Source organism: Gracilinanus agilis, chromosome 2, assembly GCF_016433145.1.
Source record: "Gracilinanus agilis isolate LMUSP501 chromosome 2, AgileGrace, whole genome shotgun sequence".
Lineage (NCBI taxonomy): Eukaryota > Metazoa > Chordata > Mammalia > Didelphimorphia > Didelphidae > Gracilinanus > Gracilinanus agilis.
Genome location: NC_058131.1, coordinates 642,235,041 through 642,255,566, shown reverse-complemented (window position 1 = coordinate 642,255,566; position 20,526 = coordinate 642,235,041). Strand labels below are relative to the sequence as shown.

Here is a 20,526-nt window from a genome sequence, read left to right as displayed (position 1 = left end):
GGGGGGGGGGGGGGGGGGAAGGGAAGGGGGAGGGGGAGAAGAGAAGGGGAAAAAATACCAGTTAAACCTTATCTTAGAAATATTTTCTTTCTTTAGGAAAAAAAAAAGGAAAAACTGTGATGAACCATCTCATTCTATCCAACTTTTTTTAAATGTCTCATTATTTTCTTCTCTCAGAATACTTAAGCCAAACTGAATACATGTTAAGCTTTTTCACACCTTCCCTTTGCTCATTCTCTTTCCTTGTCCCTAGATCTCATCTTTGATTACAGAGTCCCTAACTATCCTTTAAGAAAAAGACTCAAATTCGGTCTCCACCTTTCTTTGCTTAACCCAATCAATTAGTCATGATCTCTTCTCCTCAGAGCTCCTCACAGAGCAATTTTTTAAAAAATATGACATAAAATAATGCAAATGAGTGTACTCTAGTTATTTGTAAGTATGTCTTATCCTCCTCTGAGCCTGAGGTCAAGAATTCAATTTTATCTAAACTTTGTGAGCTAGGTACAGAACTCACTAAAGAAAGACTTTGAATTGTGACTGGGTAATAGATATGGGATTGAATAGAGGAGGAGAGGATACTAAATCATTACAGTAGGTAGAGAACAAGGATTATTCCAACTTGCCTACCTAAACCAGTGAATGGGGATGTAAAATAGGGGCAGAAAGGGCAGTCAGGAAGTCTATGAGATCAGAAAGGAGACAGGTCTTGGTGAAAACCAGAAGATGGAAGGAATGGGAAGGGAAAAGATGATAAGGACTCTAATATGATGAATGAATGACATTGCTTCTCCAAGTTAGCAAATTCATACTTCCTATTATCTAAGGTAAAGTTAAGCAAACTTTATATATATAATACCATTAGTTATGAAGGCAACTTCTTGAAAACTCTGGTATACTTCACGGAATCCATCAGCATCTATTCCCTACAATTCAACATTCTTGTCCACTGAAATTTCCTTCAAACCTTCCCCCTCTTCCCCACATAAATTTCTGGGTACAACAATCAGGTCCAGAGAAAGGAAGGTTTTAGAGGAAACTCTCTTGATAAATTAACCAAGAAGTTCTTTAATTTAGTTGAATACAAAACTAAACATAGATTATATAAAACTTCAAGTTATTTAAATTTGAGTTTTTATAACTTATCAATTAAAAAACCTGATTTATACAGATATATAAAATATACTAGTATAAACATCAACAAAGTCTGTTCACAGTTGATAAACTAGTAGTTTGTTAATATGTTAAATCAATCAATAAAGTTTATTGATATTTTTGAAATTTGAAAATAAAATTATGTAAGAGTAAATAATTACCTGGATTGGCGTTCCAGAAAGAATTATCCTATAATTGGCAGTCAACTGTTTTACAGCTTTTGATAATTTTGTTTTTCCATTTTTGATGACATGGCCTTCATCAAGAATACAGTAGTTAAATTTGATATTTCTGGAGGAGTAAACAGGAAATTTCTATATCAGTCAACTTTTATTGATCACGTAGTGTGCACATAACACTGTATTACGTAATCATGAATGAATACAATCTAAAACAGACATGCTAAAACTTCTGTACAAAAAAGCAATTAAGGTTGCCTGCCTCTGTTCCTCTCCTTTCTCAACACAAATTACTAACTGTACTATAGGGTAAAAAGATGAAGGCAACTCCAATAATTCCTCTGCCTTTCTAGCTCCATTGTCTATTTCAACAAAGGGAAAAGGAAGAATGGAAGAACTATCTCTTTATACTTTATTATCAACTGTCCCTTACCCACTATCTCATTTTCCTAGCTCTGGCACCCTATCCTACACCATCTGTCCTCATCCCTTTAGATTCTTTTTACCTAGATCAAATTCTTCTAATCACTCAACTCTATTCCCCATCCACCCCACTAGGCTCTGCCCCAGGAAATGGTAAAGTGCCATCCAACAGGATGGTAGCACCTGGGAAAGTTTCTACTTCCATTTCAAAGGTCATAGCATAAGGAGATTTGCTTCTATTGTTCCAAATTAGAACTTTGTTCTATGAGGAAATATGGCCACTTTTAATGAACAGAAGTACTAGAATACTATATACCACAGACATTAAGGTTTTGGGGTCACACTTGTGATTTTATTGGTGGTATATAAACTTCCTCTACCCTTATAGGTCAGTAACTTGTCTATAACTTAGAGAGCAGACTAGAGACACTGAAAGATTAAATGACTTGTTTCAGGAACTGAACCCAGGTATTCTTTCTGTAATTTTAAAAATTTTGTAATTTATAATTTTGCTTTCTTTCTATTTATTTGTTATTATGGCAGGTCTTCTTGAAACTAAGGCCAACTTTCTATTTTTAAATTTATTAGGAGTAGTTGTGGTATATGATTGTGATGGAATATTATTATGCTATAAGAAATGAGTAAGGGAATTGTTTCAGAAAAACTTGTAAAGACTTATATGAATATGAAAACTGAAGGGAGCAGTCAGGAGAACACTGTATGTAGGAACAGTAATATCATAACAATGATCGAAACTGTGAAAGATTTAGCCACTCTGATCAAGATAATGATCCAAGATAATTCCAAAAGACTCTTGATAAAGAAAACAAAAATAAACACTATCCACCACAGAGAGAACTGATACATCCTGAATGCAGATTGAAGCAAATGTTTTTCCCATTTTAAAATTTTTTCTTGCATGACTATTGTGGAAATGTTTTGTATAACTTCATAATGTATAAGGAGTATTGTATTTCTTGACTTCATGAGTGAGAGGGGCTAGAGAAAATAGGGATCTGAAAAAATTCTCTAGAGGTTAAATAGACTTTTATGTGTTGGCTATGGAACTTAACCCCCAAAGTAAAACATTTTCTGTGTGGAAATAGATTCTGAAATGAAGAAGAAAGTATAGTATAGTGGGAAAGAACACTGGAATCAGAGTTAAATGATCTAAGTTTGAATCTGCTAACTCACATTTAATTTTTGGCACTTCATTCCCTCAAAGTAGGTCTCAGTTTCCTAATATATAAAATGGGGGGATCAGGTTTTATAATCTATAAATTCCATTTTAGCTATAAAATCTCATGATCCTATTGTGACAAGCCAGATAGTCATTTTAAACTTTCTCTTTTGAGAGTTGGGCCTGGAGACAAGAGGTCCTGGGTTCAAATCTGACCTCAAATACTTCCTGGCTAGGTGACCCTGGGCAAGCCACTTAATGCCCACAGTCTAGCTAGCCCTTATCCTTCTTCTTCCTTGGAATCAATATACAGTTTTGATTCTAAGATGGAAGGCAAGAGTTAAAAAAAAAGTTTCTCTTAAAGGAACTTTTAGAAAACAATCCATTTGCAGTTTAAGCTTTATCAGTATCTAAAAATGAAAAAAAAAAAATTTAAATTCTTACTTAAAAAAGTCTATGTCATTCCGTACAACGTCATAAGAAGCCACTATCAGATTATGTTTTTTGACTTGGTGCTGTAACCTTTATAAACAAATAAAGAAAAAGGATAGGATAAGTAAAAGTTTATAAAACATCAAATTTATTATACGTTTCAGGAATTTAAAAATATGTTAATGAAACAATTGTTGAAAATTTTCTGTTTCAAAGTTCTTACCTTACTCTTTCAGTTGGAGGTCCAGTGTAGTGCAAAGGATTGAGATACTCTTTGGAGCAAAATTTACCTACTTCATCAACCCAGTGACCTGTAAGAGTGGGAGGACAAACCACCAACGATGGAAGCGGCATGCATTCTGCTAATTTAGATCTTGCGTATTCCTGGGCTCTTTACAACATCAAAACATACCAAAATTACCATTAAAATTTTTTTTTCTCAGAATCTTCAAGTCTTACAAAATGAATCTTTGAATTACCTGAAACAGTGGTCTCCTGCAAGAATGCAAATAGACTGTAATGTTTTTCCTAAACCCATGTCATCACACAGAATTCCATGAAGCTTGTATTTATTGAGAAATGCCAACCAATTCACACCATCCTATAACGTTTGTGAAAAGTGGAAGGGAGAAAAAATTGATGAACAGATTAGAATTTTTATCTTAAAGAGTCCCTCTTGGCAACACAGAAGAAATCTCTTTTAGAAGATTACCTGCTGATATTTTCTGAGTTCAGCTTTAATTGGAACTGGAATTTTATAATTTTCCAATTTTTTCCCATCCAGTAACTGTTCCAAGAAGTGCCGTTCTTTGGCTTTCAACTGGATTAATTCTTCTGACATATTTGGAGGATCAGGAATGCCTGCCTAAAATAATTTTTTAGTTTTTCAAATTAAAACTATAAATAAAAGTTTATTTATAATTAAGTCATAACTCATATCTATAAAACTGTCCATCAAAACTGATTAATCACAAGTTGTATCATCATATCTATACTACATTAAGCTAAATTGAAATTTTCACTTCAATTTTGAAGATCTCAGAAAAAAGGCACAAGTAGAATCTAGGGAATCCATAAAGGATTAAAACTGTTATCCAAAGATAATATATGTCAAAATTAGAGTAATTTTTAAAACCCTTACCTTCCGTCTTGGAGTCAATACTGTGTATTGGCTTCAAGGTAGAAGAGTAGTAAGGGTAGGCAATGGGGGTCAAGTGACTTGCCCAAGGTCACACAGCTGGGAAGTGTCTAAGGCCAGATTTGAACCTAGGACCTCCCGTCTCTAGGCCTGGCTCTCAATCCACTGAGCTACCCAGCTGTCCCCTAGAGTAATATTTTTAAATACAAAGTATTACTTCAGAAGTGAGCTAGAAATATATGCAAGCACATCCCCAAACACCTTAAAAATGTTAACATTTACCCCCCACCTGGATTCAATATTTAGACTTTGACTTTCTTGGGGTATATGCCTAGTAACAGGGTCTCTGGTCAAAAGGTGTAGACATTTTAGTTCTGATATATTGTTTGGACAGTGCCAAGAGCACATCAAAAAAGGGTCAGGAAATATTATCATTTTTAAGGGAAACTAATTGAAAGAAATAGGATTTGAGATAAATTGTGAAATATATGTAGAGTTCTCGAAGGTAGAGAGAAAGGGGCAAGTTGTTCCATGAGGAGAGAAAGAAATGAGAAAGCAGATCAGAAGGAGCATGGCGTGGGGGGGTGGCGGGCGGGCGGAGAAGCAGTGCTAAGTAAGTAAGTCTAATACCTCCAGGTCTGAATTTTTTTAATCCAAGCATATCAATTTCAGAAAAATCTTGGGATAGCAGATTTTAGACTCAGATATTTGATACAAAGACTTTTTTTAAAGCCAACAGATAACTTTCCTTTTTATCCTAGTTGCAATGACTTTATACAAAAGTTTTTTTTTTTTTAAATTTCATAAGTGAAACGATTTTACTTTTGGAGATAGTCTCCATCCTTTTTTTGTTATTGTTAAGAATTCTTACCGTAGCCATAGCTGCAAGAGTTACTTACAAACAGAAATTATTTTTAAAAATATTCTTCAAACAACAGAGGGAGAATTATAAGATATCTGATACAATAAAATAAACAAAAGATACCACCTTTTCAACTTACCTCAAGTGGCATTAACCTAATTAATGTTGCAAAGCACTGTGTAGCCATGAACCGTACACTATCTGTCTGATCACTCATTCTTCCCAATACAGGTACAACTAAAAGAACAATATATGGAACAATGCCAACATCTAGTTGTTCCATTACAGCTTGAATAAGTGATTAAGGAAATTTTCAGTTGAGTCTTATCACATGAGGCATCATTCTTAGAAACACTGAAGTCATTATTTTCATAGTCAAACTTACAATTAATAACTCTGTGTGAACCTAAAAATATTTTTCATTAAGGGATATCTTTTTTAAACTAGTGAACGGAGACATAAAGTGTTACTTATATACACACACACAAGTTTCTTTTCACATCATACCCTCATATAAAAATCAAATAACATGAATATTATAGGTTTAAAAAAAATTTTAATTTATATAGAACAGAAACAATTTTGTGATAGTATCTGTCATTTCTGGAATACTTTCCTCCATAGAAATTTAAAATGTATAACCAAAACTCAATTGGTTTTTAAGAGGCAAAAACAGACTCTCAAGATTTCTCTGCTTCCTTTTAATATCCACTTTAAAATGAAATAGCTTTAAAACTCTAGGTTAAAATCAAGGTTTGTAAATAAATGTCCAATTTAGTTATTCAAGTGTTAACACGAGTCAATAAATAATACACAGAAATGGGTATGGAGAAATCTCAAATACACAGGTTGTGCCTTTGGTCTCTTTGGATGTGTTCAACTTCTTTTTTCAATTCAGAATACCAGAGGAGTAATGGGTCAAGAAAAATATCTACTGTCATTCAAATGTGGAATTGTGAAGAATTAGCAATTTATTATTGTTTAGAGATCAGTCTTACCTCAAAAATCTCTGCCTTGAATAAGATGGAAGGTAGTTGAAATAATACTATTAATATTAAATTGTGGTTACATTATAGGATAAATGTGCTTTTGTTCTTTGATTTAAGAACCTAGTCACCCCTATAAAATTATCTCTATGATAAAATGAAGTCTAAGATCTAAACACTTTATACATTTCTTAGCACCTAAGCAGAGCCTTATTTGGCAAGTTTCTAACAAATGCTTGTTGAATTGTGATAAGAATGAATTTTTCAAGCAAAATTCTTGTCCTGAGAAATGTTTACTGATGATACTGTCTATTATCAGGACATTTGGGAAAAGAGTCCAGACTTATTACGTCACGAATATGGGAAACTCCATGTTGTGAGACGTTGACGGAAAAACCTAAAATAGCATTTACAAAATATGCTTTTTATCATGTACATAAATCATTTTTTGCTTTCGAGATCCTATAATTCAAAATTCTGATTAACTCAAAGTACTCAAAATCAGCAGTCAGTTTTAGCAGCTTCTTAGAGGTTTTTTTTTTGTTTTTTGTTTTTTTTAAAGGATACAGGCAAGTGCTTCAATTGCACCTTCTTGTTTGGTACTATCATCAATTGCTCCTATCCATGGAAGAACTTTCTCTAAAAATATATTCATTGTTTCCATGGTAGCTATTTTGCTCATGACTCCTACACAACGAGCAGCCATGTGCCTCACTGCAGTGTTGGGGTACTGAAGGCACATGTATAGATGGGGCAAATGCTGTACCAACTGGAAAGAAAAATTCAATTAGAACATGAGTTATGTAACAAATGTACCTCAGATAGTCCCATATTCAAGTGGGTGGTTAATAATCTACATTGATTCTGAACACTGGTTTAATTACTACCACCTCTTCCCCAGGAAACCCCAAGGATATTAAAGAGATATCATGAAATTCTCAAAAGAAATTTTGCTTAGAGTATTTTTTGGTACAGACACTGAGTACGAGGAGCTCCTAAGGGGGGAACTTCCTTTGCCAATACAGAGTGGCAGTTTGGAGTCTAAAGAGGCCATGTGAGAACAAGCACCAATAGGTTAGGTGACTTGTCCATGATCACACAGCAGTTGTGTGAGAGACAGAAAGGACATGAACCCCAATCTTCTTGGCTCTGATGCTAGCTCAGAGGTCCAAACCTCTAAACTTCAATATTAAAATAACCCTCCAAATATACACAACATGCTGAATAACAATCTATCACAAACAATGAAAGAGTATTTCTACTCTTAAAGAGAAAACAGTCACTGGTTCTGCAACCACCTCTCTTGGGCATTCAATATCTCATTTCTCCACTTTGCCCAGAATCCTGTAATTCTCTTTTAATATCTTCAATTACTAAATAAAATTGGGGGGTGGGAGGGGAGAAATATAACCAAAAATTCCCCCCAAAACTCAAGTTTTGCTTGACTGTGCTTATTTGTTATGAGGTTTCTGTTTTTTTGTTTAATTTCAGGGGGAAGAGTACATGAGAAGAAGGAGATTAGGGATACAGGTATATCCCTTGCTCCAAAATGAGATGAGAATAGAAGGAACCAAAGACAATCAGGACAGCTTTGGAAATGCATATTAAATTACATATTAATAAAGAAAAGAAAATTCCTAAGATATTCAGAGTTTCATGAATAATCCTTTCCTTCTGTTTCACAATAAATATGAAAATACACATTTTATTTTGTGTTTAAGTTCAGAATAAAAAGAAAAGAAAATAGGGAAAGTAGAGTGTTGAAAGGGAAGGCAGGAGGGGAAAGGTCTGCTTATTCCTGAAGCTTTAGTCAAGAAAAAGATGTAAGAACTCCATTTCTGTGGCCAGGAAGGAAAATTTTCTCAGGAAGCCATAGGGCAGTGATGACTTCATTGCACCTTTGATCACTCAGGATAATATTTTTGAATGTTTCAAAAAATAATGACTATATTTATTTCTCCAATCTGCACCAGCAATGTATAATGTGTCATGTGATCCAAGCAATAGAACTAGGGACAGAAACCGAACCTATAACGAGTGTAAGGAGTATAACCAGAAACAGGGATAGAAACTAAACCTCTAGTATAAGGAGAGTAAGGAATTCCCAAATGAGGAAACTTTTCCCAATAAAAGTTGGAACCTTCTCTGTAATCTACAGACCTGTGCTTAGAGCATAAAGAAAAAGAATAACTTGCTAAGGGTCACACAACCAGTATGTTTCAGAGACAGAAACTGAGCCTAGATATTCTTTTGTTTCAAGACTGGCTATATATCATAACATAATGTCTCTAAAAATAATCTGAAGCTTTAGCCAAAAATATAAAGTTTTATTATCTTACTTTTGTATATATCACAACATTTATTTCAGCAACTGCTCATTTTGGGCTAATAATAACATGACTAAAGTCACAGGTTTCATCCAAGTTTGATCTAGTTAACTTTACTCAATTCCATAGCCAAAGACTTTGTTCCTAGTCTCAGCCAAATAGATGCTGTTGGCCCTGCGGGTGAATGTATTAGTAAACCTGTGCAAATTTATCATCTTTACAGTAAAAATAAAAAGTGCCTATTTTGCTAGGGGTAAATTGGCAAAAATCATCTTTATACATTACGAAAAAACAGTTTTAAGAAAATAAACCTCCCCTTTCCATTCTCTCCTGGATTTTTCTCCTTTGACTAGGCTTACAAAAAATTGAGGAAGAGAACTGTTGTCTTTTTTTTTGAGTTAGAAACCTCCATTGTGGTATAAATGCTTGCTTCTGAAGGTTTATGACAATCCTTTCTTTGTTCCTAGACATGAATAGGACTCTTTTTTAGGGGAAAATTTAACTCTGATGTAACCCTGGAATTAATCTGAGAATCTAGAAGTTATACCCACTCAATTTATACTCCAAATTGTTTTAATATCATTTAATGGGAGCATCTTTCTGATAGATAATTGTAAAAATAATCTATCCTTTCATATCTGACTATACTATACTACACTATACTTACACTATACTTACACTATACTATACTATACTATACTATACTATACTATACTATACTATACTATACTATACTATACTATACTATGCGAAACTATACTATAGTAGCCTAATGTAGAAAGTCTTTAAAGACTTTTAAAAAACAGTGATAATGTTTTTGAGATTTTTAGAATCTTTAAGTCTAAACAAAAATTCTACCAAGACTACCAAATAATCTATCACTGAAAGAAAATTTGTGAAGTATTTCTTTTTCCCAACACTCCAACTCAAGGTGACTATGGACATAATGTAGCCCACCTTAAATATGAGGAACATGAAGCCCAGAGTGGTAGTGATTTGCCCAGTTACCAGTCAGTAGTAGAGTTGGTCTTGTAACTCGTATCTCCAGACTATATGCCTAGTGTCTGTCTCTCTCTCTATATATGTTTGGCAAATAAATCCTACCAATTTTATCCCTCACCTTGAAAATTAAGTGTAATATTTTAGTAATACATCAACGCATACAGGCACACACACATACACAACCCCCATTTTCTGAGGACTATTGTGAAGATGAATGAGATCACATCTGACATAATCTAAAGAGTTCAGAATATGTAAGATATGCAGAGTTAAATATGAACAAATTATTCTAATAGGACCAGACAAGAAAATGAGGCTAGAGCCAAATAAACTAATTAGCACTACTGGAAAAACTACTCAAAGTGTATGATCTATATGTTCTCTTCAGTTGTGCATTGGGGATCTTCCCTTCATATGTATCTCTTGTATCATGTGCCAGTGTTGCCCTGAAATTGTTAAAAGGGTCCTAATTGCTGTAATTAATTCTGTTCCACAGGAGTTGTACTATCGAGAGTGTAAGTGCCTAGCTAAATTATGTAGCAGAAAAATGCAATTTCTAGGGACACTAAAACTGCACTTTTCAAGCTCTAATAACAGAGGAATATAGTATTTATACTTTATAGAGGAATGTAATGCTATTATCTGTTCTATAAAAAAAAAAAAACTACACTTGAATCAATTAGTTACCAAAGGATGAAGCTCAGTATCCATTGCAGCTGCTGCTGTTTCAAAAACTTGCAGAGAATTCACCAATTCTTGGGCAGGGCCATCTCCCCTTTCCAGTAGGGACTTTCCATCTATTAAAATATATTCTGTTTTAGGTCAATTTAACCTTGCAATTAATTTTTCAGTCTAATAGCCGACATAAATTTTCAGCAACCCCACACCTAGCATGGAGTTTATTTTGCTTTAAGGCAAAACCCAGCACTGTGCCCAGCACATAATCAATGATGCAGAACACAACGATCTGTCGATAATATTCTTTTAGAAATAGCTATCAGGACCATCACAAACACATACAGGATGGAGTGGAGGCAAGTTAAAATGAAACTATATCCTAGTCCACCATTTTATTAATAACTTACCAACCTAATCTGGAGTAAATGAATGAGAGCCTTCTAATTGTGTGTTTATCACCCCAAAGGTGAGACCTTTAAAAACCAAAATCCACAAAGATTTATACATACCAAAACTTTTTATGTTAATTGTATTCCTCAGAGGGCCAACCATAGCATCCCAGAGATGTGGTAGCTTTGCAGCCATTTCATGACCAAAATGCTTCACTATAGTTGACAAGGCAAATTCAGCCCCTCTCCGTTGCACTAAGTATGGTTTCTGTGCCTGCAAGTAAGCATTAACTGATTAGCAAACATAGATTTTTCTTGAGAAATAGGTTGCTATCAAAACATTCAAATATTACAAACAGTGGATTTATAAAAAGTGACCAAAGATTGTTCTAAAAATGTTATTTTTTATAAAAAGGAGTACTAAACCTATTTGTCATATCTGAGAGACCTGGAATCTAGTCCTAATTGGTTAGCTGTGTGATGATGGACACATGACAATTTTTTGTATTAAAATAACTTCCAAGGTTCTTCACATCTCAAAAAAAAAAAAAAGAGAGAGAGAGAGAGACAGACAGACAGACAAAGAGAGGAGTTGTGTGTGTAAACTATTTCACAGAGTACAACTAAAATTTACTTTTTCGAGAAAATTTATGTGGCCTCTGATACTCTGTACCTCTGTGACCCTGGACACTTTACCTTGATTGCCTAACCTGTATTTCTCTTCTCTATAATAACTAGAATAGTAGTAAAGACACCCTCTTTATAACACTTGGAACTGATCCTTAGTATTGATTCTAAGACAGAAGGTAAGGATTAAAAAAAAAAAAAGAAAAATAAAATTTAAGAAGGATGATTAACTGATAAAAATTCCAGCATGCCAGAAAAAAAATTTCAGTAAATTCAAAAGATTTTCTTACCCTAGTGGCTAAATTGCTATAAAAAAGATTTATTTCATGACAATTGAGGTCCTTTTATTTTGAAATGAGGAATGGTGATAAAACTCATCTCTGACTTACTTTGTATGGTTTGCTTATATTTAAAAACCAAAGGAAATCAAGACTGAAAATAATTACCTCATCAAATTCAGCAGGTATGTTTCCACTGCTTCCTGTAGGGAAATCTGCAAGTTGGGCTTTTGCTGCTTTAGGAGTAGGACCTCGCCTGCTTGTGATGGCAAAAGCAGCTTTCTGGTGCCTGTAGAGTGTGATTATACCCCTGTGCTTGGTGACAGTGTGGTGCATTCCATCTTTTTCTGTGTTTTGTCCTACTAAGAAAAAAAGCCACATAGTAGAAGATTAATTAACAGTGACAAAATATTTCTCAATACAAAAAGAAAGCCAATAATGATAAAGTTATTCAGCATCTAAAATAGTCTTAATGTTGTGATCTATAAACTTTATTCTACCAAGTATATTTTGTTCTAATATTGAATGATGACATTTTGATCTGTCATTTTTTAAGTTAAAAATGTTTTGGCTTCTTTGGTATCTTCGTGTCTAAAGAACCAAATTCATTTAAAAGTGTAAAAACTCATTAGAAAACTGAAGGATTGATTATCCTTTCTTCAAATATACAATTATGTTATCAACAGAAACAACATGTAAAAGTGTATATCACAGCAACAACAACAAAAAGAAACATTTCAACATCCCTTCTGCATAATGGAGAGAAAAAAAATTAAAGAGTTGTCAAGTCTGGCAAAAGTCCACAATCAACATAAACTTCAGAAAAATAACCTTTCTAAAATATTTTTAGTAGATAACAAAGAGGGAGTGAGGGAGTGTAGGGGGAGGAAGAGGACCAGAACTTAAAAAGTACTAAGTCATTCTATTGGGGTATACAGTGTTCTTATAAGATATATTTCATAAGGCTTGGGGTTTTTTTTGTTATGTTATTAGGATATGTTTGTGACAATTTGCTTTCCCCAAATCTTATTAACAGAACCTTTAAGATATCCTTTAAGCTCATAAAAGAAATTGTATCATATGCTTCTACATGTTAAATGTGTACCCAGGGGACTAAACTGCATGAAGCAGTTCTCATTTCTACATTTCACCCTACAGACTATTCTGTTATGGAAAAGTCAAAATATCTAGTTTTTCAGATAGTGATATGGTTTACTTATTTCAGAAGCAAAGGTCAATTCAGGAAACGGGATGATTATCAGTCAAAATTATTTTGTTAGGGGCAATTAGATGGCTCAGTTCATAGAGAGGCAGGCCTGGAGATGAGAGGTCCTGAGTTCAAATTAGGCTTCCAACACTTCCTACCTGTGTGACCCTGGGCAAGTCACTTAATTCTAGCCCATTCCACTCTTCTGGTTGAAATCAAGATTTAGTATCAATTCTAAGACAGAAGGTTAAGGGTTTAAAAAAAGGAAAGAAAAGTAATCTTATTAAACCACAGTTGAAATAATTTAATCCTCTTCTCTCACTCCCTTCCCAAACTTGTCCTACCAATTATTTCATAATTATATCATAATACTAATGTTAGCACAGAAAGCTAATATCTGTCTTAGAGGTTTCTTTTATCCGACTTCTTCCAAACATGTATAATTACTGGGAGGATATTATTTTATCCATCACAAATCTAAGCCATCAAAGTAATTGAGTTATAACAGGATTCTATCATCTTTAGAAAAAAATCCTGTAATAAGTTATAGATATGGGGCAGCTGGGTAGCTCAGTGGAGTGAGAGTCAGGCCTAGAGACAGGAGGTCCTAGGTTCAAACCTGGCCTCAGCCACTTCCCAGCTGTGTGACCCTGGGCAAGTCACTTGACCCCCATTGCCCACCCTTACCACTCTTCCACCTATGAGACAATACACAGAAGTTAAGGGTTAAAAAAAATAAGTTATAGATATTCATTTACATTCTACTTAGAAACAAGTGAATGAACATACTTTAAGAATTAATTTTCCCTCCTACCCCCAATGGAAGTTTCAAACAGATACCTTTGGAATTTTCGTGGCTGCTTTGGGGTGGTGCTGGACACGTGACACAAGGAGTAAGATGTGGATCCACACAGAGTGAACTACAGAGGTTTTTAATAATTTTTGAATTAGGACAAGGAGTTCTTGATGTACACTGTTGAAGTAATTTTGCTATGCACACAGCAGCATAATTTTGTACCAGTGTATTCTCTTCTTTCTTAATAGTCTCCATTAATGGTTTTATGACGGGGTTTAATTTCTCTGGAAGCTGTTGTAAACTCACAACTGCACAAGCAGCAAATGTATGGACTCTCAGTTGTAGCACTTGCCATTCCTGATTTGTTTCTGAAACAGTCATCTGAACTTGTTGCCGTTTACTATCTAAATGCTGTAATACTTTTGGATTTAAATTGAAAGATGATGTGACTTCATTAAAAACAGTAGTGACCTATTAAAAACATACAGAGAGAGAGGGAGAGAGAGAGAGAGAGAGAGAAGTTAAAAAATGCCTCCTTCTTAGGTATCACCCATAGTATCTAAAGAGCAAGGAAATGGATAAAGGACAGCCAGTAGAGAAGAAAGAAGCATCTAAAGAGTTGAACAATTCCTAAATACCTGCCTAATTTCAAAGGGATCACTGGATTTAAAGTTGAAAAAGCTGAAGAAATTATCTAGCACATGTTTCTTTCCCCTTCTTCTCCATTTTATAAATGAAAATAAGGTATGGGTTAAATAATTTACCCAAATGTTAAAGTAGCAATAAGTGGAATAGTCAGGATATGCAACCAAACCTGACATAAAAACAAAAACTTTTCCCATTACATCATGGTCATTAGTGACTAATTTTTTTTTAACCAATAAGTGTCTATTCACTGATTTTGATAACAAAAATGTGCAGTCTGAGAGTCTTTCTGCATTAAGAGTCAATATAAGTAAGTGGGCACATTTTTAGCTCAGTTTTTTCAAGAGCAATCAAAAATGCCTCTGAAAGGTTAGAGCACCTAAAAGAGAAATCTACTAGTGAATTAAAAGAGATAAATTGAATGCAAAAACTAAAATTTATTATGCAGCAAAATTAAAAAAGCAATCATTGTTTTTGGTGAATTACTTTTATGAGAAGAAAAAAATCAGATTTTAATTCAAATAGTCTTTGACAAATTTTGAGAAATTCTATAAGCTAGAGGATCAAATTTAAAAGATAGGAAGCCTTGGAAGGACAATAGTTGTAATAGTACTTCTCCCCACAGTTATAAATAAGTCAATATTTCCATTCACTAGACACTGCTCATGCTAGGTAGGCAAAGCACAAATATCTCTAATATCACTGAGAAGGATGTTGCTTTATTCCTAGTTTCAGAACCCAAGGATATAAAGTAATTATATCTCCCAAGTCTTAGCAATGTTAAAAAGGAAAATAGTATAGAGGAGGAAGAATCAGCCCTCCCTCCCTTTTTTTGGTTTGATGGAAATTAGATTAAGCAGAATAGATAGATATTAAGTGGAACAGATGTAGCATATATCTAAATCTATTCTTCAGAATTTGGAAAAAAATTATAGGAAAGAAAATATAATACCAGGAAAAAGGGCACTGAGTAGTTATAACTTCCCCCTCCCCAATAATTTTGATAAAAATGGAAAGGAATATTCTTTCTTAAACTGTAGTTCTGATTTTAAATAAACAATACAATGGATAGTCACAGGCCTGGAGTCAGAAAGAACTGAGTTCAAATCTTGAAACACTTCCTAGCTAAGTGACTAAGCAAGTCACCAATTGTCTAGCCCTCACCACTGCTTTAGAATTGATATTTGTATCAAAAGCTAGAAGGTAAGGGTTAAAAATAAAAGCAATGAACTAATTTTAAAAGGGAAGATACTATCTGGCTAAAAGTGGTCTTGTCATAAAATATGGTTTGTCCCTAAAACAAGTATTGAAACAAATTAATTTGCTTTTTAAAAATAAATGTCTTGAATTGTTTCTAATATTCTTTATTTCATGTCATCTCTAAAATTAAAGAAGGGAAAGTTCTATTGACTCACCAGTTCATTAGCTTGATCTATGGTAAACACACTGTAATTTATTCTGCTATTAACTTCAACATGTGCATCAGCTAATGATGTAATAAGTTGTTTACATTCATTCTGCATTCGTGTAAATGGAACAGCAATCTCATCATAATACAGATGTTCTGACAGGATACCAAGTAAACGTGGCTGCACAGCTAAGGCAACAGCTTTACATTCCTAAATAAAATTTTACATAAGAGGATTCAAACATAGGTACTGCATTAGAGTAAGAAATATTATGAGCTTCATCCCCCACCCCTAAGGACTGCTTCCTCCCCCAACTGGAGAATAGTTCAGATAAAAGACCGTTTAATTGGCATCTGAAAAGATTCTGGAATGGAAGTTATATAAATTACTTAAAAGAGAAGAGTAATTTTCTTAAATGACCACACATTTTAAAAACAGAAAAAATATGGCTTAAACTAATTAACTATAGAAAGAAACCAGTCTCCAAATTTTAATTGCACCCTTCTTCTCTCTACCTGTCTCAGTCAGAGTCAAGGTGGTCTCCATGGTGATCATGAAATCAAATACAATATAGGTACTCTTATGCTAGGGTCTAGAAGTCCAAACCCACACTTGCTGCTCAGTGTGAGAAGGATCAACAAACAGGTACACTTCTCTATATCCTAAATAAAAAAGGAGGAAGGAGCCTAGATTCTTCCAGAGGCTGAGCTAGGGTCTGGACCTTTGAGGAGCAGGATGGTTCTGTTTATACTCAGCCCTGACAACCAAGTGAAAGGAGTAGTAGTATGTGACTCACATAGCAAGTGCTTAAACATTTAATTTCTCAAATATAGCTAAAGGAATAAACTAAACTGGTAGATATCAATTTTAAAATGTAAATGCAATAAAATTATCACACTTTTGATGTACTGAAGCTATAACTGAAATGGCTGGAAAAGACAATGTTTTAAAATATGAATACTTGGGATCAAAAGGAGAAATATTATTTCTCTGTGTGACCAAACAAATGGGTTACAATACATAAACATTTTTTAGCTTTTAATTGTACCTGAGATGAATATGAGAGAAAGAATTATCAACATCAATGAAATTGAGTTAAATGAGATTTTTTAAGGGGTCATTTTATGATAATCTGAAGGATGAAGTAATGAAGTTAAATATACATATGAATATGTACTGATTACTCAATTGAAAGACTGAGGGCCCTGTAGAAAGTTTAGGACTGAGTCAACCATTTGGGAGAAAACAAAGTGTAATTCAGCATGCATTTTGGTAGATTCCACAGACGAAAGGTAATAGAACCATACAGAAAAGTTTTTTTAAATCGTAAAAGACAATGTAAATTCAATAGAAACTTGTTACTTCAACTCAAAGACAGAGTAACATCTTACCTTCTGTAAAGCAGCCCATTCACAGATTACTAAAGAAACGCTAATTCTTTGCAAAGCAGATTTTGAGTTCAGGTGGAAAAGTAGCAACTGGCCAAGAGACTCTGCTGGTTTAATGTCTTGAGAAGCTACATTTACACTTGGATCACAAATATTGCAACAGAGTGCTCCTAACAACCTTGGGGAAGAAAAAAAAATTAACCCAATTTTTACTCAGAAAATAAACTTCCCTTAGTGAAGATAGACTCTGCCTAAAGGCTAATGTGATAGAGAGCACCAGAGTAGGAGTCAGAAGATACAACTCTAGTAATTGTTCTCTGTGTGTTGGTATAAGATGTCTATTAAGTTTCCTCAAATGAGCTCTTATAAAACTTAGAAGTACTACAGAAAAATAAGGTCGTACTAATTCCTAAAAAGATATTTTTTGACCCATTTGAAACCTTAATGTCACTTTAAAAATATAGCTTATTCCTCACTATACACTTACTTGGCTGCCATCACTCTGGCCCGCATAACAACAAAATCTCTCATTGCTGGGTCTTCCATAATGCTGTCTGCACCTGCAATATATTCTTGCAATACTTCTTTATTTTGGTTTTGACCCTGTCGCATCTTACCACCTGTTTTTTCCTAAGGAAATAGAAAATACAAACAATAACTTATAGGAATAGGCAGCTTTCACAAAGTCAAAGAGTTGTGGAGTCCTCAGAAGCCACCTTGTCCAACTCATACATGAAAAGGAATCTCCTCTCTAAGCAGTGGTCATGTAGCCTTTGCTTAAAATTCCCCTTAACTGAGAGGAGGGGAGAGGCCACACTGCCTTTCAAAGTAGTTTCATAGACTTTGGGATAGCTCCGAATGCTAAATCTTTCTTTACACCAAGCTTGGATTTCTATCATTGCAGACTTTAACCTACTGCTCTTACTTCTTCCCCCTCAGTAATAAATAAAACAAGTGTCCTTTGCAGGAAGCCCCTCATTTTTGTCTTTGTATCCTCAGCGCCTACTAGAGGCTGACAAAGAGTAGGCTTGCAGAAACACATCTAATTTGACTCTTCCAAGTATTAGCTCTTAAAATACTTGAAGACAGCTATGATCTCTATTCTGAGTCTCTTCTTTTCCAGGTTTTCCTTTAGCAGGGGGGCTCAGTGCCTTTTACCATCCCAGCTGCCCTCCTCTGAACACTCCCCAGCTCCTCAAGTCCTTTCTCCAGTGTGATTCTCAAAATAAACCCAACATTCCTAATATTATCAAAACTGGGCCAAAGTACAGTGGAAATGCTGACCGAGAAGACAACAGATTTCTTTGTGACCACACTGCTGATTCCTATGGGATTTTCTGGCCGCTAAAACAACTGAACCTTTTCAAGCAAAATTCTATCTAATTATGTTTCCAACATCTTGTATATTTTGAACCCAAGTGTAAGATTTTAGATTTATTCCTAATAAAATTTCTTATTAGTTCTGGATCAATGTTCTAGTCTATCAAGGTCTTTTAAAATCTTAATGTTCTCATTCAGTTTCTTAACCATTCTCCCTAGCTTTGTGCCATCTGCAAATTTAAGAAAGATATAATTTATGCATTTATCCAGGTCAATAATAAAAATATTAAATAGAATGGAACCAAACACAAATCCCTGGGCAATCCACTGGAGACTTATTTTCAATGTAACATTGAATCATTAAGTGACTACTCATTGAGTCAGACCATTCAACCAATTTAAAAGATAACAAACTGTTCAGTATCTTCTGGTCTACAATGTTCTATTTCTACCCCTTCCCACCAAAAGCATGAATTATTGTATCAAATATTTTATTAAATTTTAAGAACACAAACTATTTTCTTCCATATTCTGTAAAATAAGAGCAAAATAGTAATTTCTCCTTAAAACTAAATAACAGAAATAATTTCTAATAAGTTACTTATTGCTTACACATAATTTGGAAAACTTAAATATAAGATTAAACATATATTTTTAGATCATCTCATTCTTACCTTAGATCTGGATTTTACCTCCAGGAGCATATTTAAATCAATAGGTAAATGAGATGGCTGCATCATTAGGCAAAGCCAGGCACCCATCCATGGGCAAGCTGCTGCCACTACATATTGCACTGAAGCCTTGCTTAACAATTCCATCCACACCTAAAGAGTGAAATGAGGGGAAAAAATTACAAATCAAATGCAACACTTAAGGGCTAAAAGTTTTAATGCTCATCTCCTTGGAATATATGAAGGGTAGAAAAAATTATACAGATAATGATACATTAATTTTTTTTTGTTTTTTTTTTTTAAACCCTTGTACTTCGGTGTATTGTCTTGTCTTATAGATGGAAGATTGGTAAGGGTGGGCAATGGGGTCAAGTGACTTGCCCAGGGTCACACAGCTGGGAAGTGGCTGAGGCCTGGTTTGAACCTAGGACCTCCTGTCTCTAGGCCTGACTCTCACTCCACTGAGCTACCCAGCTGCCCAATGATACATTAATTTTAAAACTCCACAGAGGATATAATCTTAAAATCCTAATTTTCAAAATGCAAAAGTATTTGCCTAGTGAAAACATCAAATAAAGTTGAAAAGAACAGTGGACTTAAGAGTGCAGTAAGAGCCTTGGACTTAAGAATAAGAGGATGCTGGTTTAAACCCAGCAAATCACTTCACCTCTTTGGCTCTATTTCCTCATCTATAAAATTACGAGTTTATAAACTTCTAAGTTTATGATCTTATGATTGACTTTCCAGAATGGTTTCATGTAAATATTTAGGGAAAAAACCATAACTATCTAAATAATTTAAGTACAAAAATTTTAAACATTTAGTTCTGAAAAAACTTTGCATATAAAACAAAACTTCATGCTTCAACAATTTTATATTAAAGACAATTATCAAGACATATTCTAGTCAATTTTTTGTTACATTTTGATGCTATAACATTCTATAATAAATGGCTAAAGTATAAATTTTTAACTTATCTCATGTACTCAGCATCATCTTTGAAGCCTAAAGTTATAAAGTCCATAAGACACTTCTCGAGTCAGACTTGCATAAGAAAAACAACACCAATGTTAATCTTACTCCAGAATGTTATATCCATAAAACGGATTCTGGAGTTGTGACCAGTATATTGCTTGTAAATGCTACTGAATAATTTACTTTGTTCTTTCTTTGAAAGGTACTGATGTGTAATATAAGGTGCTTAAACAGAAGTTCAGCCCCTAACTGACAGAATGGAATGAAAATGCATTTATGAGCAAGGAAATCCAACTAAATATGTTATCTCTAAAATATGTAGAACATACTGCTAGCTTTAATGCAAGGTTTCAATAACATTTAGCTCTAGCCTTCATGCAGCTTATAATCCAATATGGCAAAAGAAATAACTGTAATAAATATGATATGTGTGTGTGTTAGAGAGAGAGAGAGAGAGAG

At 34.1% G+C, this 20,526-nt stretch overlaps 1 protein-coding gene across 1 annotated transcript in view; it reads right to left on the bottom strand.

Annotated features, from left to right (window-relative positions):
• The window catches only part of BTAF1 (B-TFIID TATA-box binding protein associated factor 1), a 123,215-nt gene that overhangs the window by 22,283 nt on the left and 80,406 nt on the right, over nt 1-20,526 (bottom strand). Inside the window, exons 16-30 of the mRNA XM_044665674.1 lie at nt 19,096-19,245; nt 17,589-17,731; nt 17,105-17,279; nt 15,720-15,923; nt 13,704-14,130; nt 11,825-12,015; nt 10,872-11,025; nt 10,372-10,481; nt 6,923-7,124; nt 5,509-5,657; nt 4,082-4,234; nt 3,849-3,970; nt 3,593-3,760; nt 3,382-3,459; nt 1,317-1,446 (exon numbers count right to left, since the gene is read on the bottom strand). Of these exons, the coding sequence (XP_044521609.1) occupies nt 1,317-1,446; nt 3,382-3,459; nt 3,593-3,760; nt 3,849-3,970; nt 4,082-4,234; nt 5,509-5,657; nt 6,923-7,124; nt 10,372-10,481; nt 10,872-11,025; nt 11,825-12,015; nt 13,704-14,130; nt 15,720-15,923; nt 17,105-17,279; nt 17,589-17,731; nt 19,096-19,245 (2,556 nt within the window). The remainder of the gene's footprint in view (nt 1-1,316; nt 1,447-3,381; nt 3,460-3,592; nt 3,761-3,848; nt 3,971-4,081; nt 4,235-5,508; nt 5,658-6,922; nt 7,125-10,371; nt 10,482-10,871; nt 11,026-11,824; nt 12,016-13,703; nt 14,131-15,719; nt 15,924-17,104; nt 17,280-17,588; nt 17,732-19,095; nt 19,246-20,526) is intronic.